This window comes from Sander vitreus, chromosome 6, assembly GCF_031162955.1.
Source record: "Sander vitreus isolate 19-12246 chromosome 6, sanVit1, whole genome shotgun sequence".
Taxonomy (NCBI): domain Eukaryota; kingdom Metazoa; phylum Chordata; class Actinopteri; order Perciformes; family Percidae; genus Sander; species Sander vitreus.
In genome coordinates, this window is record NC_135860.1 from 11,402,082 (window position 1) to 11,428,450 (window position 26,369).

At 37.4% G+C, this 26,369-nt stretch overlaps 3 protein-coding genes across 3 annotated transcripts; 2 read left to right on the top strand and 1 right to left on the bottom strand.

The window, feature by feature from the left end:
• Positions 1-44: 44 nt before the first annotated feature.
• On the top strand, positions 45-3,709 carry pafah1b3 (platelet-activating factor acetylhydrolase, isoform Ib, gamma subunit). Its single transcript, XM_078252517.1, has 6 exons — positions 45-126; positions 434-527; positions 981-1,070; positions 1,217-1,333; positions 1,493-1,615; positions 2,203-3,709. Exons 2-6 carry the CDS (start codon positions 447-449, stop codon positions 2,461-2,463), a joined length of 672 nt encoding a protein of 223 aa, XP_078108643.1. The 5' UTR covers positions 45-126; positions 434-446; the 3' UTR covers positions 2,464-3,709.
• Positions 3,710-4,558: 849 nt separating this feature from the next.
• On the top strand, positions 4,559-6,158 carry LOC144519418 (uncharacterized). The gene is made up of 5 exons (XM_078252521.1): positions 4,559-4,735; positions 4,833-4,877; positions 5,023-5,103; positions 5,223-5,297; positions 5,741-6,158. Exons 1-5 carry the CDS (start codon positions 4,672-4,674, stop codon positions 5,851-5,853), a joined length of 378 nt encoding a protein of 125 aa, XP_078108647.1. The 5' UTR covers positions 4,559-4,671; the 3' UTR covers positions 5,854-6,158.
• Positions 6,159-6,371: 213 nt separating this feature from the next.
• On the bottom strand, positions 6,372-21,766 carry ceacam1 (CEA cell adhesion molecule 1). The gene is made up of 21 exons (XM_078251824.1): positions 21,697-21,766; positions 21,207-21,515; positions 17,764-18,045; positions 17,384-17,650; positions 17,214-17,310; positions 15,800-15,824; positions 15,593-15,689; positions 15,068-15,358; positions 13,782-14,063; positions 13,428-13,691; positions 12,607-12,876; positions 11,686-11,937; positions 10,863-11,138; positions 10,380-10,631; positions 9,555-9,830; positions 9,072-9,323; positions 8,708-8,983; positions 8,334-8,585; positions 7,957-8,244; positions 7,153-7,407; positions 6,372-6,807 (listed from the first exon to the last, which is right to left on the bottom strand). Exons 1-21 carry the CDS (start codon positions 21,749-21,751, stop codon positions 6,719-6,721), a joined length of 4,707 nt encoding a protein of 1,568 aa, XP_078107950.1. The 5' UTR covers positions 21,752-21,766; the 3' UTR covers positions 6,372-6,718.
• Positions 21,767-26,369: the final 4,603 nt, after the last annotated feature.

Sequence of the window (26,369 nt, forward strand, 5' to 3'; positions counted from 1 at the left end):
CCGGAGAATTCTAAAATCCACGAAAACATATATATTGTTGCCCATGGACAACAATGGTACTGCCAACTATGGTGACAATTTACTTCCTGAAACTGAATTGGGAGATGACGATTTTTTGATTTCATGGTAGCCTATGTTCATTAATATCTCTAGCTAAATGTAGCATCTATAAAAAGCTCTACATTATCCCTTTTGCACAGTGCAGGCTAGCATATTTTAACGTTAGTAACAATCTGTGTTACTAGTGTGTGACCGGTATCTCTCTGTTTAACTACATCTATCTGTTGTTTCAGCAAGTAGGCTAGCTACTGTGGCTAACTCTACCAACCTCCCTAGATTTAGCTAGCAATTATAGCTATATACTGTTGATTTATCGGGTTGTTTCCGTTGTAAAAAGTACCAAAAACCCTACGTGACTGCTTTCCCAACACAGATAGAGTCAAGTCATGAGTGCAGAGGACCCAAACCCAGCCGCCACACCCACTCCCTGTGAAGACATCCAGGGAGATGGACGATGGATGTCTCTGGTGTGTGAAATAATATTATTTTCTATTACTTGTTCCCTGGGATTTACATAGTTACAGCAGAACCACAGCAATGCATTGCCTGATTTCCCCAGTCTGCATTACAGCTAATGTTAAGTTTTATTAATTTAAAGTAAAGAAAACAAAACTGATAAGTAATTAATTAGTTGGCATTTATGCCAATGTTTTGTAGATAATTTATCTAAAAGAAGAAGGAAAAAAACACTATTCTGTGAGATTTATTTGTGAATTACCAGATTCTCATCAGATGGACATGGGATAATGCACTGATATTTGATCCATTGATAACATCTTTGATCTAGTGTTCAAGCTAACAATTTATATATCTAAATAACAATATATAGATGCATGTTTTGTATTTGTGTCTGCATTTCCCAAGTAAAGTTTCAAAAATGATTTCTAAGTCTATTTGTCTTTTCCTTTTACTCTTTGTAGCACAACCGCTTTGTGTCTGACAGCAAAGACAAAGAACCTGATGTCCTGTTTGTCGGAGACTCTCTTGTTCAGCTCATGCACCAGTTTGGGGTAAAACATAAATCACGCACTTTCCTGTTTCTGGTTCTATATACAGAGTTTTCATAACTTGTCTTGTTCTCATTGTCATCCATGCATGTTTTCAAATAGTGTGAACTTTAACATGTGGACGCTAACTTGTTGTGGTTTGTCTGCAGATATGGCGGCAGCTGTTCTCTCCTCTCCATGCCCTCAATTTTGGGGTGGGTGGTGATAAAACACAACATGTGCTGTGGAGACTGAGCAATGGCGAGCTGGATAACATCAGCCCAAAGGTCTATAACACTGCCAAAAATAGAGAACATGATCATGCTTGTTTATTCAGACAGTAGACTCATTGTGCTTATTTGTGTGCTAAATTCCAGGTACATTGACCCTAAACTATCAATGACACATGTTGAGTCATGCGTTCCTTTCTTCTTATTTGGATATAGGTTGTAGTGCTGTGGGTGGGCACTAACAATCATGGTGAAACTGCCGAACAGATCTGTGGAGGCATCATGGCTATTGTCCAAGTCATCAAGAACAAGCTCCCCCATTCTCGGACTCTTGTACTTGTAGGTTTCTTTTTATACATTCCTTAAAGCAAGCCAAGTGTTGTGAATTAGCTTCGGTTAAAAACACTATGATACATACATCAGATGACTGTTGAAGCTTATCTATGTTTTTTTTGTATCTGTCCCTATCTAAATAAACCTGTAATAATAATAATAATCTACTCACTTGCATGTCTGTTGAAAATGTCAAATGATGTTCAGTCGACCATCAGACTGCACAATGATATCACCCCTTTTAGTTTCATCTCAGCTTTGTGAGATTAGGTAAACAGGAGACTATTGGACTGTGTGTGAACTGTTTGGAGATATGCTACTTTTCACACTACATTTAAAATGCTGTACATGTTTGGGAGAGGGCTGAGATCGAACTACATGGGAACTTGCTATGTGTTTGGTGAAGCTATAAACTTCACTGGCGTTTCAACTGACTAGGTGAGAAAGTAATGTCTGATTAAGCCTAATTTTAATTTTGGGAAACGTTAGATTAGATAGCAAACAGTTTTTACATTGATGCATGTATTTCTAAGAATATTACTCAAAATGCTAATAAGTGTTTGTTTATATATTTATATATATTTGTTTTCCAGGGTATACTGCCCAGAGGTAAATCGCCAAACCCTCTGCGGGAGCGAAATGCCAAGGTGAACATGCTAGTCCAGGAGGCTGTATCGTCCCTCCCCCACGCCTCTTTCCTCAACGTGGACCCAGGCTTCGTCCACGTCAATGGTAGCATCTCCCATCAGGACATGTACGATTACCTTCACCTGACCCCTCAGGGCTACCAGGCTGTGTGCGAACCCCTGCACGCCCATCTCAAGTCCATGCTAGATAAGCCTGCTGAGAACTGAGCAACCAGGGCACAAACTTACACTACCACAGTGGTCCTCATCCCTGTTTCCAGAGAGCATTACACCCATCTTATTAACACCTTGAATGATGGCTAGGAAATAATTATTTGGGGCTAAGAGCTGCACAAATTATTTGCGTGAGTCATCTCCATGGCCAGGGTTGGTGACCACTGTGACGGGACCATAACATTTTTTTGTGTTCGTGATACAGTGAGAAATGTAATGCACTGTGCTATAGAGAGACAAAGTCTTGCTGGTAATCATCTGTTCCACTAGCTCTTGGTTTTCAGTGATTTTCCATAGAAAGAAAATATTGTATTTCTCTGCAACATGCAAATGATGAATATGATATGGGGAACTCCTGGGCTGTCATCCATGGGGATCAGAGCCAGACAGTGAAATTACATCTGGCAGTATAACACTGAAAGGCAGTTATACATAAATAAATCCAGTGGTTATAATTAAAGCTTTTGAAAAGACGCAGTAACTTTTTAATCTAATGAAGATATGCTGTAGGTCAAAATATTAGTTGCTGCACCATATAAAAAAACTTTATAACTGTGCCCCAGATCTCATCCTTTCACCTACAGTACAGCACTTGTGAGACTATCACAGCCTAATTTACCTTTGCATCTGCCTGAGGCTACTGGAACAGGAACTAGTTGAAAAAGGTTGAGACTTTGACTCTTTAGGTGTCAGGATATGTCTGGTAAAAAACAAATGAAATACAAGAGCTGCCCTTACCAGGAAATTCCTGTAATTCATCATTTTGGTTTCTCAGTTTCACTAAGTTCCATAAGTTACATTTATTTGGCAATGGCGTTATTTACTCCATTGTGATGTCTTGTGTCTTTTGTTTATGTTCATTTGAATGACCAAATGTTTTTGATTGACCGTAACCGTTTACTTGCCTTTTATCATGTCACATGTCTCATTATTGTCCATGTACCTTTTTGCTTCACATATTGTAACAGCAACACATATTGACATATGAGAGTCTGTGTTTTGTTGCAAACATAGTTGTATTTGAGTAGGTTGTGAAGTTGGATAGATATATCTGAAGTTGCTTGTGCTTAAAGTTTAATCTCATCTGCAACATATTGGCCAATCGCACCATTTGAAAAGGCTTTACTTCACACTATGCTTCTGAACCTCTTGGATAAGGATTGTGTTACGGAACTTGAATTATGCTTCAGGATGGCTGATTGTGTAAGTGGTGAAAGAATGCATTAAAAATGAAACATGGTTTCAGTGTCCCTTGATTGATTGATCAGATCTGCTTGCTGATACTGAGTAAGAGACATTGATGCATTGTCTCTAATGCCGTGCTACGTTTTTATGCCTCAAGAAGAAGATTTATTGCTTTTGGTTGACTGGTTTTGTTCAAGTCTCAGACATGGTTGTGAGCAGAGAGCTGCATTTCTGAAACTTGAGATAGGTGAACAAGTCTCACTTTGCCCATATTAACCTGCATTCAACAGCCATCACACATAATACATTACCTAACAATTCTGGCCATTGCCTAGATAATAATAAGCATGATCTCAAATGTAAAAGTTTGTGGCTTATCTATTGCAGTGGTGTTGACAGGGCTGATAGCAAGCTGCGAGTTGTGATTAATTGTAGGCTAATCTGTTTTATAGCATGAAATGCTTTGGCCTGATATTTATAATAACATAACATAATAATGTGCTGTACACCAACCAAGTTAGAAGAGCCTAAATATCCTTTAGACTTCTCAGTTTCCTTTCATGTTGAGTGTAACAGATGCTGAAGACAACATTTGATCTCAGTTTGGATCAGTGAGAGAAAGCATAGAACACTTAACCATTTAAGATCATATAATAAGACCCTGTAAGAAAAGTTTTACTTGAGACTGAAAACATTTTGCATCTAGATGTTTTATGTTTTTTTTAGAATCTTGTGGGCCCTTGACTTTCTCACGACCATGATTCGTTACTCAAAACCAGTTTTTACAGGTTTCCTGTTATCAAATCACCCATTGTGAAAGGTACTGGTTTTGGGCAAGCTTCATGCTTCATATAATTGGCAGTTGATGAATGTGCCCCAGTTATAATTTCAGACATCAACACCATCCTTTATAAAGAACCACAAAAACAACGTCTCATTCCATTACTGGGGCTGAAGTTGGTGCACATGCAGGATTTCTTTCCCTGACTTACTGTCTTGGACTGGCCTAACTACAAAATGGGATCAAAGACGTTTCTGCTGTTAGTTTTTGTACTGCTTATATTTACTGATCACAGCCAAGGTATTGTATACTTGATCAGAATGAGACAATGTAATGAGTTTTCAAAAGTAAGTTTATATCCTGTGCATTTCATTCTGTGATTTCTTTTTCTTCAAAGGTGTTTTAAAGACAAAGGGAAAATCCTTGATTGTCAGCACTGATAGTATGTGAGATTTATGTTTAAAACATACAATTTTTTATTGGTTCATTAATAACTATTGAGTATTTTTATTTGCATAACTTAATTGAATCTAATAAATATTATGAATCTAATTTTTTTTTAAAGTTTGATATCAATTGTGTTGTAGCCTCTGCTGTTGGAGAACCACTGACAACTGCAAAGCCAACCAACATCCCAAAACAGCACAACAGACCGTGTACCTTTAAAGGTGAAAGCAGCCTTATCATACATTATCAGTTTATATGTAAGTGGGGCCTCAGTATTAGCGGAGTGCATTTTATCTTAACCCATTCTTCTCTTTTGTCCTTGTGTATTTGGGTCACCCAGGAAAGGGAAGAGAGATGGTAAATTCCCTCTACCGTTGTCAGCAGTCTGGCAGTCGCAATGGCAAACGTAAAAAATGTGAGTTACATATAGTTTTTGAGATTTATAAAATAACAAAGTTGAACAACTGGTTATAAGTGAGATCAGTCTTGTAATCAGTATTATTTCCCTGGCTTTAACTTAAAGGTGATAAGAAAATTAAGGACTCTTAAAAGTGTTAATTACATATTTTATAACATTATGTATATAGTGCCACCTCATCGTATTTATTTATCTTGATTTTTATATTTTACTATTTAAATTTCTATTTTGTTGTTATTTTATATTTCACTATTTAAATGTTCTATTTCTGTTTGTCTGTGATTTAACTGTCATATGGAGAGCTGCTAAACTGTGTTTCATTGTTGAAAACAATGACAATAAAGATATATTGTATTCTATTCTATTTGAAAAGATTTTTGATTGTTTTTCTTTTCTCTTGCTCTATTTCTTTATCCGTCTGAATGTATTCAAACCACAAGGGGAAAAATTGTGCCAGAGGAAAGGAAACAAGCGTCTGGAGAGGTGCAGATTCTTTTCCAAACAAAAGAAGGGCGATAAAACCAACAAGTTCGCTCCCAGTGTCCCTATGTGAACACGCTAAGAAGCACTAAATATCCTTATATTATATATCCTTATATGTAGTGATGTTTAAGCAATGATCCGTGTCATACATACAGGACCAGTCAAAAGTTTGGAGAAGCTTTCCCATTCAAGTGAATGATAAAGCGTGTTCAAACTTTTCGATGCTACTATATTTCTTTATGAACAACATTGTACTTTTTGTAAATAGCCAAGTGTTTATGAGAATGTTACACTAACACATTTTTGCATGACTTTAACTTTCTGAATCAGCACAAACACACTGTATCCTCCTCAATAAAGTCCTCACAAAATGAATTGGGTTGATTATTTATTGACTACGAAATAAAGTACAGTTTTAATATCATCACGCATGTAAAAAGCTTCCAGTTGTTCAGAGTGAAGAATTGCAGTTTGTACCAAAAGAGTATGAAGGTGTTTTAGGGGAACACATTTGTTAATTTATGCATTCATGAATTGTATTAAACTACCTGAATGGCAGTAACAACAACAACAACAACAACAACAACAACAACAACAACAACCACTTTTACTTGCTAATAACGAACAGGCAATAACAGGCAATGCAATAATAAGATGATTTACCATTTCATTGACAGTGTCAATGTTACTATTCTGTATTGTACGTTCATTAAAATATATCTGACAAAAGGAAATATCTAACAACAAACTGTAACTTCAATCAAAGTCTGTCACATTTCCAAATTCTTATTTTCCTTTCAAACAAAACCCACAAGAACTGATACCATGGCATCAGATTATTTACTATACTTTCCCATTAATTAATAAATGACTGTTAAGACTGTAGAGGGAGCAAGAGGCCTTTCAGTCTTACTGAATTTCTCAGTGCGGAGGACTTAGCTGAACAGCACAGGCACACACAAAGCAAACAGACCCATCAACATCAGACCGCCTTGGGATAGGAAATGGAGGGCCGAGGCATGAGCTAAGAGGGAGAGAGGGGCAGAAATAATGACAAATAAATTGCATGTTAAATTTTATACAACATGACATATCTTTAATTGTATAGCACCTGTTCTAATCCGACCACTAGCTAAATGATTTGGATGGATGTAATAATTTTAGTTTTTTTAAATATTCCACACTATAAAGTCAACAACTTTTTTTATTATTTATTTACATAATTTATTATTATTTTATTAACAACACAAACAAACAAATACAATTTTTTGAAATGATCCTATTAAAATATTGGATCATGTTTCATTGATATTTTGCTTGTAAGCTCCTCAAATATCCCAAAATTACTTTTAAAGTAAGGCTCACTCACCAGTGAGAGTAAAGGCTTTGGTCTGGTACATTGTGATGTTGGTCACAGGGTTCGTTGCCTTACACATGTAGCTTCCCTCAGTCCCTTTGTTTGCAAGGAAAGTGATAACAGAGCCAGTATTGAGAGCCATCGAGTTATTGTTAAAGAACCACTGGAAGTTACAATCTGGCCGAGAACCAGCAGAGCAATTCAAGGACACTTTTAGGTTAACTTTAGCTGAACCTGGACCAGAGATATTCACACTCAGAGGGCCATCTGCAAACACACAGAGAATGTTGATGAGAATTATGTACAGAAACATTAGGAATATTGTGTTGCTTTGGCACAATAATTGTTTTTTTTAAGTCTAAATCCCCATTTGTTCTGAGCAAAATTCATTCAGGTTTTTTTGGTCAAACTCAAACCATTGTATAGCAATTATAAATACATAGAAAATAATTTATTATTATCCTTTTTTGTATGTTCTGCAAAGTTTTCAATCAGCTTGGTAAATCTGCTTAACTTTAGTGCTTTTTTGTAATATTCACTTATGATCAACAGGCGCTCGTGTGTAAGTTATTATCATTGGCAAAGATAACAGTTATTGAGGCGATAATGTTAGTGTATCACAGCTAATCATACACCAACATATTTATATAAATGTCAAATGATGTATTCACTTCTTTCTTTGTAAGGGATTTTCAGTGTCCTACAATTTTCATGAAACATTTTAAAACAAAAGAAATATAGATTTTTCTTAAAACAAGTTAAAAAGAACTGAATGAGTTCAAACAAAAACTCTCTCCAGATTCATAAACTACTCACAGTTCACCAGGAGCATGTATTGGGGGCTTTTATGTGGACCAGCATGATTGGTAGCGACACACTGATATGCCCCATCACTGTACATCGTCAATGGAGTGAAGTGCAGCATGTTGTTTTTAATGTGGTAGGACATGTGAGGGGTTGAGGTGAAGTTTGTCATGTTGAGGTTCATGTTGTCCTTCATCCAGTAGATCATGCCATAGGGCCCAGTAACGTCACAAGTGAGAGTGAAGTTTTTAGAATTTATTGGAACGGTGTTGTTTCTGATCATCACTGACTTTATTGGCTCTGTGGAAAGAAAACACAGCAGAAACCAATCAGCATTCAATTAGTCATACAGTCACATGGAAGGAGTCAAAGCCATCGGGTTTTCTTACCAACGACTGTGAGCATCTTGGAGTATGTGCTGTTCTTTTTTGTCATATAATTGTAAGCCATGCAGGTGTATTCTCCACTCATATTTAAAGACAGAAGGTCAGTTTTAAACATTGAAGTATTGGACACCTCGGAGCCATTGAACCACCAGCTGAATTGACTGGGAGGCACTGACATGGCAGAACATTGAAAAACTGCGATATGTCCTGTCTCAGCAAAAGCTGGCCCTTCAATCATGGGTGTTTGTGGTCCAACTGCAACATCAAAGAAGAAAGTAGACTCTCATTGTACCATATTTCAGCAAATACAAATACTATGCATTTAAATTAAAAACTGTTAGTTATAGTAAAATAAGTCCTTCTTTAGTGTTACTCACAGTTCACGATGAGCATGTAAGGAGCGCTGGTCATGTTCCAACCAGCATTAATAACCATACACTGGTAGAGTCCAGTATCATTTTGTCCAAGTGGGTTGAAGGTGACTGTCTTCTTATCCATTGAGAAAACAGTTCTGTTGTCTTCATGCAGTGGCTCACCATTTTTCATCCAGTAAACATCCCCAGCAGGTCCACTCACATTGCACATTAGATTATAAGAATTACCTGCTATTGCAGGAGTCATAGGTGTTTCTATGTGTACATATTTTAAATGATCTGAAAACAAAGCAAAAATTCAAATTTCCTGTTTGTACATAGTAACAACATTTTTACAGAAACATAAAAATAGCCATCCAAGTCTCACCAAAAACAGTGAGCATCATGTAGGCAGTGCTGTTTTTGCCGGTGATGTTGTTGAAGGCCATGCAGGTGTACATTCCACTCATTTCTTTGGTAAGAAGAGGTGTGACATACTCAGACGTATTGGCCACTAGAGAATCATTGAAGAACCATTTGTAGGAGCTGGTAGGGTTTGATGATGCGTAGCAGCTGAATGTGGCATTGTCTCCTGTCTTTGCCATTTTTGGTCCCATTATAGTTGGCATCTGCGGTCCATCTAAACACACGGACATTACCGTAAATCACCTTCATTGAAAGCATGTTCACATGATTGTCAAGACACTGATACAATGCAGAACTGTGCATGAAAACTGCATTATTTAAGTTTTGAGGGTGGAATTCCTCTTTGGTTTTGGTTGAACCCATTTCTTTATATTTCTTTGATTGATTAAAAAAGTCCTCCCCCTGTCAAAACGTGATAGGGATTTAATACATGGTGAGTACTCACAAAAAACCTTCAGCATAAAGCTTTGGCTTGATGAGCTGCTGAGTGCGTTGGAAGCTATACACTGATAATTTCCATTGTCAGAGTTCATGACAGGATCAAAGGTGAGGGTGGCATGGTCCATTGAGAAGTTTCTTGTGTTGCCAGCATACAGTTGGGACCAATCATACATCCAGATAATTAAATCCACATCTCCAGATGCCTCACAGGTTAAAGTGAAAGTGTGGTTCTGGATTGGCTGATCACCAACAATTTTGATTGACGCCATAGTCACTGGAGCTTTGGAGATTAAAAAGGATGGCCACAATTACAGTACGCAGAGCAACTTCAAAATATGTATAATACATTGACTGTCTGGTTTTGGGATTTCCATTTTTGTGGTAGACTAAATTGACACGTCAGGAAATATTATTTACTTTCTTTGATGAGCACATCAATACCACTCTTACTGTATATCTGCCAATTGAGTATAACGCTACAGCCAGGAGTTGTTTAGCTTAGCATAAAGGCCGGAAACCCGGGGGAAGCAGCTAGCCTGGCTCTGTCCAAAAGGGAGAAAATCTGCTTAATTTCACTTTAAAGGCTCACTGACCCCTTATTTGTTTAATCTGTAGAAAAAGAACACACCTTGCTGGTAGGTGGATGTTGTTTCCTTTGGATAAAGCCAGGCTAGCTGTTTTACCCACATCCACTCTAAACTAAGCTAACTGTCTCCTGGTTGTAGCTTCATATTTACAGATAGAGCGGTATCAATCAAGTAACTCTCTGAAAAAAAAGCAAATGAGCATATCTACCAAAATGTCAAACTATTCTTATTTAGTAAGTTACCTAAAACAGTGAGCATCGTGTTGGCAGTGCTGTTTTTGCCGGTGATGTTGTTGAAGGCCATGCAGGTGTACATTCCACTCATTTCTTTGGTAAGAAGAGGTGTGACATACTCAGACGTATTGGCCACTAGAGAATCATTGAAGAACCATTTGTAGGAGCTGGTAGGGTTTGATGATGCGTAGCAGCTGAATGTGGCATTGTCTCCTGTCTTTGCCATTTTTGGTCCCATTATAGTTGGCATCTGCGGTCCATCTAAACACACGGACATTACCGTAAATCACCTTCATTGAAAGCATGTTCACATGATTGTCAAGACACTGATACAATGCAGAACTGTGCATGAAAACTGCATTATTTAAGTTTTGAGGGTGGAATTCCTCTTTGGTTTTGGTTGAACCCATTTCTTTATATTTCTTTGATTGATTAAAAAAGTCCTCCCCCTGTCAAAACGTGATAGGGATTTAATACATGGTGAGTACTCACAAAAAACCTTCAGCATAAAGCTTTGGCTTGATGAGCTGCTGAGTGCGTTGGAAGCTATACACTGATAATTTCCATTGTCAGAGTTCATGACAGGATCAAAGGTGAGGGTGGCATGGTCCATTGAGAAGTTTCTTGTGTTGCCAGCATACAGTTGGGACCAATCATACATCCAGATAATTAAATCCACATCTCCAGATGCCTCACAGGTTAAAGTGAAAGTGTGGTTCTGGATTGGCTGATCACCGACAATTTTGATTGACGCCATAGTCACTGGAGCTTTGGAGATTAAAAGGATGGCCACAATTACAGTACGCAGAGCAACTTCAAAATATGTATAATACATTGACTGTCTGGTTTTGGGATTTCCATTTTTGTGGTAGACTAAATTGACACGTCAGGAAATATTATTTACTTTCTTTGATGAGCACATCAATACCACTCTTACTGTATATCTGCCAATTGAGTATAACGCTACAGCCAGGAGTTGTTTAGCTTAGCATAAAGGCCGGAAACCGGGGGAAGCAGCTAGCCTGGCTCTGTCCAAAAGGGAGAAAATCTGCTTAATTTCACTTTAAAGGCTCACTGACCCCTTATTTGTTTAATCTGTAGAAAAAGAACACACCTTGCTGGTAGGTGGATGTTGTTTCCTTTGGATAAAGCCAGGCTAGCTGTTTTACCCACATCCACACTAAACTAAGCTAACTGTCTCCTGGTTGTAGCTTCACATTTACAGATAGAGCGGTATCAATCAAGTAACTCTCTGAAAAAAAAGCAAATGAGCATATCTACCAAAATGTCAAACTATTCTTATTTAGTAAGTTACCTAAAACAGTGAGCATCGTGTTGGCAGTGCTGTTTTTGCCGGTGATGTTGTTGAAGGCCATGCAGGTGTACATTCCACTCATTTCTTTGGTAAGAAGAGGTGTGACATACTCAGATGTATTGGCCACTAGAGAATCATTGAAGAACCATTTGTAGGAGCTGGTAGGGTTTGATGATGCGTAGCAGCTGAATGTGGCATTGTCTCCTGTCTTTGCCATTTTTGGTCCCATTATAGTTGGCATCTGCGGTCCATCTAAACACACAGACATTACCGTAAATCACCTTCACTGTGAACATGCATTCAACGCAGAACTTAATTTCAGTAGATATATTGTGATTAATCTATTAGATGCGGAAAGTGGCCACATTAACTAATGTCTCATCTAATTCCACCTTGGTTATTGAGTTTTTAAATTTTTTAGAATTTCTTTTTTTTACTGGTAGGTCTGGTCCATCTAAACACAAGGACATTACTTCAAATCACCTTCACTTTAAACATGCATACGCAGAACGGTGCAGAAATGGAGAAATTTCCTTCTTGACAATCTGACACCAACAATTTAGTTCATTTCAGTCAATATTTTGTGATTAATCTAATAGAGGTGGTGACATCGCTAATTTCTGAACCAATTCTTCCTTAGTTATTGATTTTGTACATTTTTCATAATAGATTTTGAGAGAACTGCATTTGTTCTCAATCAATCTGAGGTGATAGCTGATGTGGCTGAGAGGATGAGAGCCACTTCAGCAGTTGAGGGTTTCCAGTGTTCCTGTCAGAACCATGGACATCCCCCCGCCATCACTGATTTCATTGGGCCATATTTTAATATCATTCAATTAAGTAAAAAGGTTAAAAAAAGAAAGAATTCTGTGTTTTGTATCTACAAAAGAGAGAACGATAATTAAAGATGATAATACTTACAGTTTACTTGAACTGTGTAGGGGCTGCTGGTCATGTTGCTTACAGAATTAAAAGCCTGACACTGATAATTTCCATTATCTGATAGTTGGACTGAAAAGATAATCAGTGTCTTGTTGTTTATTTCTGTTGTATTGTCAGCAGTAATACGTTGACCATTTCTCCACCATTGAAAGCTGGCAACAACTCCAGTCACTTCACAATGCAGAATTAATCTCTCATGAAGTATTACTGGTCCACCTGTATGATTCACCACAACTGCTACTATTGGCGCTATAGAAAAAGAAGGAAAAAATAAGAAGAAGAAGAAGAAGAAGAGAATTGAGAAATTTAAATTCACACACATATGTGGGTAGAGTGAATTTGACTGAACATTTTAAGAAATTGTTTCAAATTTTCAGGAATATGCTTATCTTAGCTTAGCATAAAGACTGGAAATGGGAAGACACAGCTAGCCTGGCTCACCCTGTAGCTAACAAAATCAGAACACCAGCACCTGTAAAGCCCACTCATTACTACATTATATCTCATTTGTTTATTAAATACAAATACTGAAGGGAGAAATACATCTCAGTTGGATGCCTGGCAACATCATATTGACAACAAGATGTCAGAAAGTCACAGTCAGCTGTAAAGCCACAACAATTCATTTTTTACATGTTTGCATTTGCATGGATTAAGCAAACAAGATATATCGATCCTCTAATATAAATCTCGGCAAATAAGCAGATACCTACAAATGTCAAACAATTTTTTTTTAAATCATTTAAATGTATTTGCTGAGAGAAACAAAATCAAATAAGTAAGAAAATTGCCAACCGTACCTAAAATATTGATCATTGCACTTTTGCTGCTGAACAGGAGCGTGACTGTGTTGTAAAATAAGCATTGGTAATTTCCCGAGTTGCTCTCTTTAACCATCTGTAGTTGAAGCTGTGGGCCAGACTGATTTATATACATCCCATCAACCATCCACTGGATTATCGCTGGAGGAATGGAGTCAGCTGAACACGACAGTGTGATGTTAGATCCTGTTATGTAGGTGGATCTCATGGGCATGATTGTCATTGTTGTGTTACTTGGACCATCTGATGAAGCGACAAGAGGGAAATTGTTTAAGGGTTCGAGTTTTTTATACATCGGCCTATATATGTACTGTGTATATGGTGAAAACTCACAGCTGATGTTCAGAAGTACAGGGAGACTGACTTCTTGGCTCACACCATTGGACACATTGCACCTGAACACCCCCTGATCATAGCGGGTCACACTGACTATGGTGAGAGTGGCACCTCCATTGCTGAGCTGTACCATACCACCAGTTGTAACCACAGAGCTGCCGTTTAGCCAAACATAAGACAGGGACGTGCCGTAGAGCACAGAGCACATGAGAACTGCTGTGTCATTGAACTCCACCAGGTTGGTTGCATTTGCCCTCAGAGTCACATTTGAAATAGGCACTGCAGAAAGAAGGAAATGTCAATGTCAAATTTATTTATATAGCACATTTAAACAACTGTGGTTGACCAAAGTGCTGAACAAGACAGATATAAAATAAAAAATAACAATCATATCGTCAGGATTTGTGAAAATTTGGAATTGCAGTGGGCAAGCACTGTTTTGTCCTCTCTCAATAGGAGTCAGCGTTGCCGTGATTCAACTGAAGTCTGAATCACGGCAACATTTGTATTAGCCTTACTAGCGGCGGAGCTCAATGGATGGCAATATTGGTCTGAGAGTCAACAGGTCCTCCACTTCATTGATGTCCACCTAAGGATAGATTGTAATCACTTTGATCCCATAACATTTCAGAAGGCTGTATTGAGTTCACATTTTTTATTTGTCCAATATTTTGGTTTATGGCTAAATATCTTCAGATCTAATGCCATTCCCATCATCCCCAGCTGTACTTTATTTTAAGTGCTAAATATAAAATATAATTATTTAATAAGGAACACTGACATTAGCATTTTGTTCAAGTATAGCCTCGAAGAGCTGTTAGAATCTACTTGATCAGGTGACTAAAAGCCTAGATTTGGACTAATAACTTTGTGTGACATTTATTGCACCAGCTCCATTGTGTTTTAATATATGTTCATGTTTGGTGAAGAAAATGTGGACAAACTGAGTAGATTTTTATCATTGTTTTTAGCCAAAATGACCTATTTATTTAATTTAATGATTGACCCTAAAAACCTGAGACAAATTCAGGACTATAGAAAAGCGGAATCTAGTTGTTGCCAAAGGCAAGTTGATGGTAATAGCAACAGACTGTCCACACTGCTCTACTGTAATGTTTTGTCTTGCAAATCAAAACTTGGCAAACATAGAAGTTGGAATATGAAAATGCTCCCTGCTCATTGCAGGTTTGTCCAGTACAATATAGGAGAGGTTACTCATGTGTATGCGTACAGACTGATGTGAGTAAATGAGGGAGTGAGTAAACATTAAAAGTGATCCTTACCTTGGACTGACAGTGTTAACTGAGCAAGAAAATTATTCACTGACTGTAACGTGTACACTCCAGAGTCTTCCAGCTGTAGTGACATTATAGTCAATGATGAAGTGGTTGAATTGAATGTAACCCTGTTACTCCAAGTGTTAGTTATGATCTGACCTCCCGGGAATATCATCACAATGATTTGATTGTTGAACATCCATGCCCCTGTGGTAATAGGGAGCTGGCCGAAAAGTGTGACATTGTTTCCCACTGGTAATGGGTTCACAGAGGCATAAATCTGCGGAATACTTGCAGCTAGAAACAGACAGCAAAGAACATACAACATTCAGTCGCCCTTAAATGTAGTTATCTTCTACACACAAATATTGCTGAAATATTGGTCAAAGCTCTTACAAAAAAATAATAAAGTAGCATGTTTAAACCCATTTTATCATTAAGATCTATAAACTGGCTTCCATTGCCTGAACGGAATTAATATAATACAACAAAAAGTTAAATCAGTTAAAGTTTAAAATGATTCAGTCTCACCTGCTGCGAAGTTTGTCGCGGCCAGGATCAGGACAAACACCACTGGAGACTCCATATTGCTCCTCAGTTTCTTATTGATTGGAGTCTTCCTCGACAGCTAACATTGACTCTGGCTGTGATAAATTCCAATCTGGCAATATTGTCACAGCTGCTTTTGATAAGCAACTATTTGTTCTACTTCTCATGATGTAAATGCCTATCCCTCACAGTCCTGGCCACACCTTGTTTTGCCCTGGTTCACACCACTCCACACCAAGGAGCGTCCATTTACTGTAAACCTAGGCTGTTCTGCAACTTTTAACCAACCAGAAGAGCCACAAAAGCATGTCCTCATGGTTTAAGACTGCATTTAAATCAGCCATTGCAGCATCAAGAGAATTATCTCAGTTATCTTACTAAAATATTGACAGCAATTCAAGTGGAAATCATGAGCACTAAACAGTACATGGATCACCAACAAAGACCCAAACACTTAAAGAGTCTGTGCAGTGGTATTTTTATTAAGGATAAAATGAAATAGAGGTTTGGCTGGGTACAGTTAATCTTCCTGTACGTGATTGTTGTCTTTGAGGTAGGCATATTTTCTTCTCTCTTTAAGTACTCCTTATCAACCAGAATTCATTGTTCGATTAGTGAATATATTACAACATACAAGGTCAAAGAAAAATAAATATTTGACATGAGTAATGTTAACCAAATTGTTTAATAACAATAATTATCTTTTCGTAATTCAACCGCTGAATCAAGAAAAAAAACATTTCAAGGTACAGAAGTTTGAATGCTGTATTAAAGGTTCACCGTTTATTTCATCACATCAGTCATTCATAGACTGAATGAGCCAGCAACATATGTGAAAGAGAGGCAGTTATTCAAGTTATTAGTCATATTAGTTATATCACAATGTTTAGTTTTTTTCATTTAATACCACTGTAGTCGAACATATTTCTGCATTTTATTCTCTAATTAAATTAAAGTACCGTGAGTGTAATCTGAAACTACATACATTTGACCTCAAAATGTGTTTGGCAAAACAAATTAGTTAAGTATAAACGTAATTAGGAGACACTGTCTAGAACAGAGTTGCCCTTTATTGGAATTGGTTAATTGACCAAAACAAATGCACTAGTTACAGCTTTTCAAATCAGATTTTTTTTGCTGTATTATTAGTCCTCAACGATAGTGGATTAAATATCTATGCTCTTTGAATCTTTCAACTTGGGCTTTACAAGATAATGATGGGAACTTTTTCCAAGCATATTCTCGTCATAGACTAAACTATTAATTGATCAAATAAGTAATCAATAATGAAAATAATCACAAGTTGCAGCATGTTCTATCATTCATGCCAGTTATGTCTGAACAGGAAGCAGATATGACTTAATATCTGTGACCTGCTGCACAAGTCTAACTAACTTTTTAACACATTATATCATGTTCAAGACTTCAGGTGGTCTGAATAATGTAGAAATGTCTCAATTTTGAAGGGATAATATAGCTTTTTTATTCTTTTTAAAAAGAGAAATGTGATGGAAACTAGAATGTATTGTCAATCCATGAATAACAATATGCTTTTGAAGTGTATGAATGACAAAAAGTATAATTCATTTACAAGACATTCTACAACTTGCCTGACAGTGAGAAAAGAGATGCAACAACTAGTAGCAGCGGCAAGAGCCACACATTGACTGCCTGTTGTTCAGATCCTGACAGCGAAGGCTCTGTAAAGACAAACCAAAGTAAGGAACAGATGGAGAAATATGGGGGTTTACATCCCTATACCAACAAACTCACTTGCTATCATGATGTATGCGGTGATATTGCTGTTCATGTTGGTGTGATTGTTGAAGGCCAGACAGGAATATGCTCCGCTTTGGCTCTCGCTGACATTGAACAGCTCCAACAATGGACCCGTAGTGTTCACACGCTCTCCTCTGAAAGCCCACCTAAGCTGAGCTGGAGGATTGGACTGTACTGAACAGAGCATAGTTAGATTGGAACCAATGAGAAAGGAAGTGGTGTTCTGTTTGTTCACGGTTAGCGCCATGTTATCGGGACCATCTGAGAAAGAGACAGAAAGAACAACATAGACAAGGAGAGGCATACAGCCTTTAAAAGCGCTGTTAGTGTAGAATTATGGCAAATTATGATTGGAATGACACTGTCCTACTCACAGCTGATAGTAAAGTTTACTGGATTACTGGTTCCATTACTGACAGGATTAGACACACAACACCTGAACGGTCCCTGGTCGTAGCGGGTCACATTAACTATTGTGAGAGTGGAGTTTCTATCAGTGAGTTGAACTCTGTCACTGGCTGTAACCTCAGAGCTGCCGTTCATCCAGAGGAAAGAGAGAGAGGATCCAGAAGAGACAGAGCAGGTAGCGACGGCTGAACTGTTGAACTCCATCAGTACAGTTTGATTGGCTCTCAGGGTCACATTTGAGATGGGCTCTGTGGAAGACAAGTGGATCAAACAAGGATCAAGATGTTTCAACACACTGTACACTGTAAGGCTTTGTAGTAGGCAGGCAATGGCGGTACAGCATTGAAACAAAAAATGGATGTTAATGTTTCATAGGCCTACACTTTGTGGCCCATTTACACCTGTACAATCTAATACAGTCCAATACAACAGCCCTGCCACAATATCTATCTTTACAAAGCTTATAATGTTCAGTTTTTCGTGACATTGTTTGAAATGTGTACATTTTCTTATATATGTATTAGTAAGATCGCAGTTGTACTGGACTCAAATGTATTGAGAGATGTTGCTTATTTATTTTTGTCCTACGTGAGGGGGGCAGACTATTTTTTTACTAGCTAAAATGTATAACTTTTTTATTTATTATCTCTATGATAGTATCAATAAAACAGAATAATTATAGTAATAAAAAAGAAGACTTTATGGTAGAACAATTTTGCATATACACAGTACAGTATAAGAACATATGGTGCTAGGATAATAACCACTTTATGATCGGACTCATCTCTGATGGAGACGAGTCCGCCTACAGGTGGGAGGCTGACCACCTGGTGACCTGGTGCAACCAAAACAATCTAGAGCTCAACGCTCTAAAGACAGTGGAGATGGTTGTGGACTTCAGGAAGAACCCAACCCCACCTGCCCCCATCACCCTCTGTGGCTCCACAATTGACACTGTGGAGTCTTTCCGCTTCCTGGGAACTATCATCTCCCAGGACCTCAAGTGGGAGCTGAACATCAGCTCCCTCGTCAAGAAAGCACAACAGAGGATGTACTTCCTGCGGCAGCTGAAGAAATTCAACCTGCCAAAGACAATGATGGTGCACTTCTACACAGCGATCATTGAGTCCATCCTCACATCCTCCATCACCATCTGGTACGCTGCTGCCACAGCCAAGGACAAGGGCAGACTGCAGCATGTCATTCGGTCAGCTGAGAAGGTGATTGGCTGCAATCTGCCGCCGCTCCAGGACCTTTACGCCACCAGGACTCTGAAGCGTGCTGGAAAGATTGTGGCCGATCCCTCCCACCACGGACACAAACTCTTTGAGACAGTCCCCTCTGGCAGGAGGCTGAGGTCCATCAGGACCAAAACCTCACGTCACATGAACAGCTTTTTCCCCTCCGCCACTAGCCTTATCAACAAGGCCCGGAAACCACCCTGACTCTCCACCCCTGGCTCTTCATGCCACTGTTCTCTCTCTGCTGTAATGCTCTTTGCTCTTTATTTTATTTTTTTATTTCTATCTTTATTTTTAATTTAATTTATTACATACTGTGTACATATACTTATACTTATATTGTTTAATATTCCATCTAGATAATGTGTGACGTGCACCAACAACACCAAAACAAATTCCTTGTATGTGTTAAAAAACGTACTTAGCAATAAAAACCTTTCTGATTCTGAAAAAAATTTAAATAATAATAATAATAATAAATATAATAATAATAATAATCATAATAATACTGTATTTACAACAGCAGGCTTGACATGCATTTTAGAAAGTGAGATAGTTACAATCCTTTCTTAATGACTTACAGTATTGACCACAGACTTGATGGCTTATTCAAAGGTAAACAGTCTTCAAGAAGTGATTAATAAAAAATCCTTCCACTAAAAGCTAAACATAAAAGAGTCAAAGTGCTATGCTAAAGGATAAACCACAAGGTAGATGGATTTTTCACAATCTGGCAACTCTTATTAAGGATAATTACTGATCTATAAAGCAATAAAAAATAGAATAACCATTAATAAAGGTATCGGTTATAACTGGTACAAGCTAAAATAATGCTTTGTTAGAAATCAGTTTAATAACTTTTTACTCCTAGTTGTAATATATTTTACGTGATATAATAAGTGATATAATCATCGTATGTTCATATATATGAACATAACATGTTGATATGATTATTATAGATTTTGGGAGGCAGAGACTTGTTGGTAGCTATTGACCCAACAGAAATAGTCTGTGAAACTGGAGGAACAAGTAGATGAAATGACAAGAAATTAAAGGTGAGTGTTGGGTGTTGACAGATGCAGATACAGACAGAAACTATTCAGAGTAATCGGTCATGTGAAAAGGCAGCAATACCAAAAACACACACACACACGCTCTTACAGAAAGTAGCGTGTCCAACTATCATGAGACAGAATTCCTGTAAGTCCTTTCTAAATATTGTTTTGGGATAATCAATTTTCATTACAACATAACCCTGTTACAGTAAGAAGGGATTTTCTCTGCCTCTCCCCATTGCAATGAGTTGATGTTCACTTTCTTTTGTTTGTATGTTCTAATTACATTTAATATTATTCTTAATGTGGCTGTTGTTTGTCCACAACAACAACAACTTCTTTATTTTCTCATGAGAATAATGCTTGTCTACTATATTATGTCTACTTTATTACATTTTCTGTGTGCCCTCTAAAACAGATTTCCTTGTTGACTGTACACATTCTTAATTTACTTGCATGCGTCATTCAGGTTGAATACATAATGTTAAAAAATATAATTTTTCTTCGTGACAGGATCAGAAGTAACATTACTTTGACATTACAGTAGAACGACAATATTTAGGAAACAAAAATATTTCTTTAGGAAATAGGTCTATTTGGATTAAAAGAGAAACTATATATTTGCCTAACAATGCCCACAGTTTATTCGAGGACTTCTTTAAAGCACTAACCTAAATCTAAAACTAAAATTGAATGCAATAAGGATTAAAATAATGGAGAAATGCAGAATAAATAAGGGCTCAATCTCTGTGACACAAAACACTGACCCGCTGAAATGTCCTTGTCCTTGTAATATTCAATCTGCTCCAAATACTAATAATAATCATACAACAAAAATGTATATAGGCAGTTGTGGAATAAGTCCCAAAAGTATCCCACTTAAATAGAGGTATTACCTTTCTGAAATATTACCTAAACCAGTATGATTTTTTATTTTAACGTATCAAGTGAGTAGATTAAACATTGTTAGATTTGATCTCTGCAGTTCAATAGAGCAGAGAGGAGGGTGTTGATGCTGCTAACTAAACTCTCACTTTGAGAGTGGCTATGGAGTTTCTAATGGATGAACTATTACAATTAGTAACTGAACATTAGTAATGTGTTTACTCTCACCTAGAACAGTGATGGAAGCATTGGCCTTAAGCTGGGTGTCACTGCTCTGCACCACGTAGACTCCTGAGTCTGCCACCGTGATGGAGCTCAGGTAGAGTGCTCCAGTAAGGATGTTGACTGACGCCCTGCCGCTATAACTGGGGAAGACTGCCTGCTGGTCTCCCAGCCAGGTGAGGATGAGGGACTCTCCCACTGCCCAGCTTCCACTTTTCAGAGTGGTCGAAGGAGACAGAGACAGCGTCACAGAGGTCCCGACTACAGCAGGGTTGATGGAGGGCTGGACCTCCACAGCACCAGAGGCCAGAACACCTGAAGAAGAGAATTATGTTGGTTATTAACTGTTATATACAGTGCCACTCAAACGTTTGGACACACTTTCTCATTCAAGTGCGTTTAAACCTTTGACTGGTACTGTAAATGAAACACACTTCCATTTTTACTAGAATAATGAAGTTATCATATTCACAAATTCAGCTATAACAGAGCCTACCTTGTATTAAAACCAGCAATACAATGGCCATGGTTCCTTCAATATTCTTCTCCATTTTTGTATCGATGGTCTGAGGACATCCTCGCTATTACTCCTCTATTATACTTAGAAAACAAATGTCCAGCCCCCTCCCCATAAATACCTGAAGCAGCAACCCACAGTTCTTATCTGCAGGTATTTCTGGTTATTTGGTGTTCACTCTTATCAAACTTACAAAAGGTGTATTATATTTTCTGTTTACCATTTGGGGTGAAGTTCTGTAAATGGCCAAAGAGCAAAATGACAAATTATGACAGAAGGTATGTGAGGCAGGACTTGGGGGATGGGGGGGTTTAATCAGTTGTTTTCACAAGGTTTTGGGCTAAATCATATTCATTTTATGGGAGGTTAGGGCTACTGCTGAATTTCCCCCCATCAGTGTTCTGTCTATTCTTTCCCTCACCCTAATTAGGCAAGAGTTAGATTTGGAGGAAGTTCTTCTGTCTTTCCACCCCTACTCCCGAAGGCTTCAGTGTACCCATATGACGCTTTCGGCTTTGTTTACTGAGGATGTCTATCTGTTCTGCTCTGTGGACTGAGTGTACTGAATCTTGCAAGTAGCAACACAGCAACAACTGTCTAGTTTTCATTTATGAGACAAAACAAGATACAGTATGTTGTATGATGAAAGACCAGCAGATTAATTAGTATTTTCACAATTCAATCAGTGCACCTCTCATCTATTTCATACATCTTTTCTAGCATAACATGTTGAGTAGGCAGACCATTATACCTTACACAATAACACTCAGTAAACACCTGTGGTGCAAAGTTCAGTATCTGAGCACACCGGTGTTATACTTGACACACAGGAGGTGAGATTGATGACTGGGCTGTTTTATTTGCAGAGCATAAAGGTGAGTAGGAGTAGCAGCATTAAAGGACAGCTTCTAATGATTTAATTGAATAGTATATCATCATGCATACATATATACTGTATAGTTGTATTCATTCTAATATAAATAGGCTGTTGCATTTTCATTTTGATGTTCTCTGCTTAGCAGTGTTATACATGTACAGTGTTATACAGTGTTATAACAGTCATGCAAGAAGTATTCATATTTCTAGTTGATATTTTAACCTGTTGATATTTTTTTGTAAATAAAACTGATGTTTACAGTACATTCAGTTTCTCCAAAACACATTGAGTAACTATGACTCTCTTAAGGTAGCCAAATGCCTCGTCATCTAATTAGTGACGGGCATGAATGAGTGAACAAGATTCCTATTGTCCCTACCTACAATCCCCTAGATCCCAGAAACCAAAGGGACTTAATAGGTTTTGAAGCCTAGGGGCCGTCACAGTGCATTCCCGTCCTCATAAAACATTTACAAATCCTTATTGTTTACATCCATGTTAACTACTGCAGTCTGCCCTTGCCTTCAACATGTTTCCTAAGTAAAAGTACACAAAAGTATAAAATATACGTAAAGTACCAAAGTAAATGTACTCATTATGCAGAATTTCAGAATATAAATTATATTGCGTGATTAAAATTTGAAATACTTTATCTATGAAAATCACTTTAATGTTGATGATAACGGTGGGGCTAAATTCAACTGTATACTATAAGGTATCTTAATCTATAATAATGCATCATAATTCATTAGTTGATTATATTTTGTATGTATAATCTGAAAATCTGAAAAGTATAGTAACTACAGCTATCAAAAACTGGTGGAGTATAAGTATAAAGTAGCATAAAGTGACAACAGAGTAAGTACCTCAAAGGAGAACTGAATTTTTCTACCACTGGTTATAGAGTTATGAATGCTGACGTAGTCCAAAGAAAGAGGAACCTTTACACTCACATACAGTATAAGGAATATAGTTTGAATAATGGTTCCATGACATTCAAAAAGTGTTATCTCCTCTTACAATAACTTGACATACGTGTGAGAGGTAGTTTTTTTCCGTCCCTTGATAAAGAGAAACCGAGAAATTGGAATACCTGGAAGCCGATTCTGAGGCTGTACAGAAAAACAATTTGTAGGTAGAACAAGTCCCAGCACCAGCTGTTAACTTATATTAAATATTGTCTGGCATGGTGTCTGAGGTGGAAAACATGATGCAGAAAGTCATCTCACTACTGTATGTGGTCTAATAAAAACCTGTCATATAATGTATTAGGTTTTGACTAAATGTCATGTGCAAAATGATGCTGCAAAATTTGTATGCAGGTGTTTTGTATAAGGCTTCACAAAAATAAACAAGGTATACAAGAACAATGTAGTAATACTAATACTAATAATAATAATAATAATAATAATAATGATCTATATTCTAAAATAATAAAATATATAAGTTATCATCTTATCTCGCTCATTATTAGCTCTTGCCCTGAAATAAGACAGACTGCTGCTTGATGCCCTCATGTTCTGGCCTTGTAACCCAACACCCTGACCAGAAAAACCACATTTCCCAATAAGAGAGAATCATCCTGCCATGCTTGGCAGTGAGCCTGAGGTGGAAAATATGCACCTGTTTTATAGGGGCTTGGGTTTGTACTGACAATGCCTTGTTATTATTGAAAACTACTTTGACTAATGCAGGTAAATGAATGCTTGGGTAGCATGACTGATAACAATCCATCTTTGTTTATCAGTAATGCTTTCAGGTTAAATTACGGCTTACAGGAAACCTGGAAGTGTAAGCATATCATCCTAGTTATAATTTTTATGGAATTTTGTAAAATGTATGTATTTATTGACATGGTTTGCTGTGTGTTGGTTTGCTGGTGGACTGATTACATTAGGAACACAATGGAAATAGGTCTTTGGACTTTATTCTATTGTATTGTATGAATTAAACTTGTATCAAGTAAAACTTAACTAAAGGCACACTTCTTTAAGGGGAAAAACAGTAATACACATACAGTGCAGTTAAAGAAAAAGCTCATTATGGACTTCATTTGTTCATCTCTTGTAACTGCCTGTGTAACTGAGAGCACTAGGGACTCCCTTTGGTGAGCAAACAGCAGGCCATGCCAAAAACTGAATAGAGGAGCAAAGCAAAGAAAAGCATGAATAGGCAGAGAGAGATAAATAAATAAAATGAAAGAATAGTCTAGTACAAGATGTTAAAGCTAAATGGTTTGTTTTTCTTTAAAAAAAAAAATAATCTACGACCCAGAGATCAAAGTATACAGATACTACAGCCTTTAACAAAATGTGTTTTGCATTTGCATTTTTTGTATTTCATCAGCAGGGGCCACCAAATCAAACAATAGTCCATTGATTATCAAAAGTAATGCTGGGCAAGTACACAGTACATGTGGTAGAGTTGTAGATAATGGAAACACATTTTCAAAATACTGTATTTGCCTTATTAATAACGTCATATACCATAAAAAAAAAATTATCATTAAAATACCCTATGTAACTGCTGTTGTTTATACCACCACCATACATTTCAATTTTACAACACAAACAACATATAGTTTCCAGTGTTTCAACTGAAACTTGAATGAAGCCCAAATGTATACCTCTCTGGTGTCAAATGGCAAACCTTTTTGTTGTTTTACATAAACAGTATAGTTTTAAATAGTTTTCTAGTTTTGCTTCCCGATTCTAACTTAACCACAGGGCTAAAATGATATGTAACAGGTGGGACAACAACCAGACAAAAAAGACAAAAGAACAATGAGGTCACATAGGCCTCCCTCCGCTCTGTGTGATTCTCTTATCTGTCTTATTTGTTCAGTTTCAGGAGGGTAAGAGGGACTTTGTCACTAAGCATATCCACAAGTATAAACGAGTCAGTTACTTTCTAGATAAGTTGACTTCACAAAAAACTCTTTTCAGTGTGCAAGTAAATCAGTAACACATCCAGGTCAGGGGTCAACTTCAAGTCAAATTATGTCTCATTTAGCTAAAGCAGAGATCTTCAACAGGGGGTCCGGGACCCCTAGGGTGTCCTCAGAGTCACTGTAGGGGGGCCACCAAATTATTGTTTATTTTTTTCAAAAACAAAAATGTCTTATCATGAATCCAAAATATTATTGGCAAATATAAATCAGCCTATTTGTGAGAAGAAAAAAAAAACTTTGATGTTAGGCTTACTGGCGTAAGGTAGTCACTGAGGTAGCCATCCACAGATCCAGTTCATCCTAAGGATTCACTGTACCACGTGTATGTTTTAACATTAAAAGATGATTAAGAAAATCATGCTAACAATTATTAATTTAATAGCCTAGTATTCTATGCACTAAAAAGGTATGTACAAAGGCTTTAGGCTGCCCTACACGTTATTGTAGGCCCAGTTAAATATTCAACTTAATTTTATACATATGACGTAGGGGGTCCCTGCTCCATCTCTCTTTAAGTTAAGGGGTCCTTGGCTGAAAAAACGTTGAAGACCCCTGAGCTAAAGGAAAAACCAAGAACTGGCATCATTATCAACAAAAGGTTTAACATGTAACATGTAACCATAGGGTTAGGGTTAGGGTTATATACATACCTGTCATCACAGCAGGATGTGATGACAGCTGATTGCTGAAACACTGGAGTCTCAGTAACAGTCCAGAACAGGAAGCAACACTGTTTCTTTCATAAAACCCAAATTTTACTGTATGTGTAAAGATTTGTGAATGAAATAATTCCGCCACAGTAAATACTGCAACTCTGTATTACTG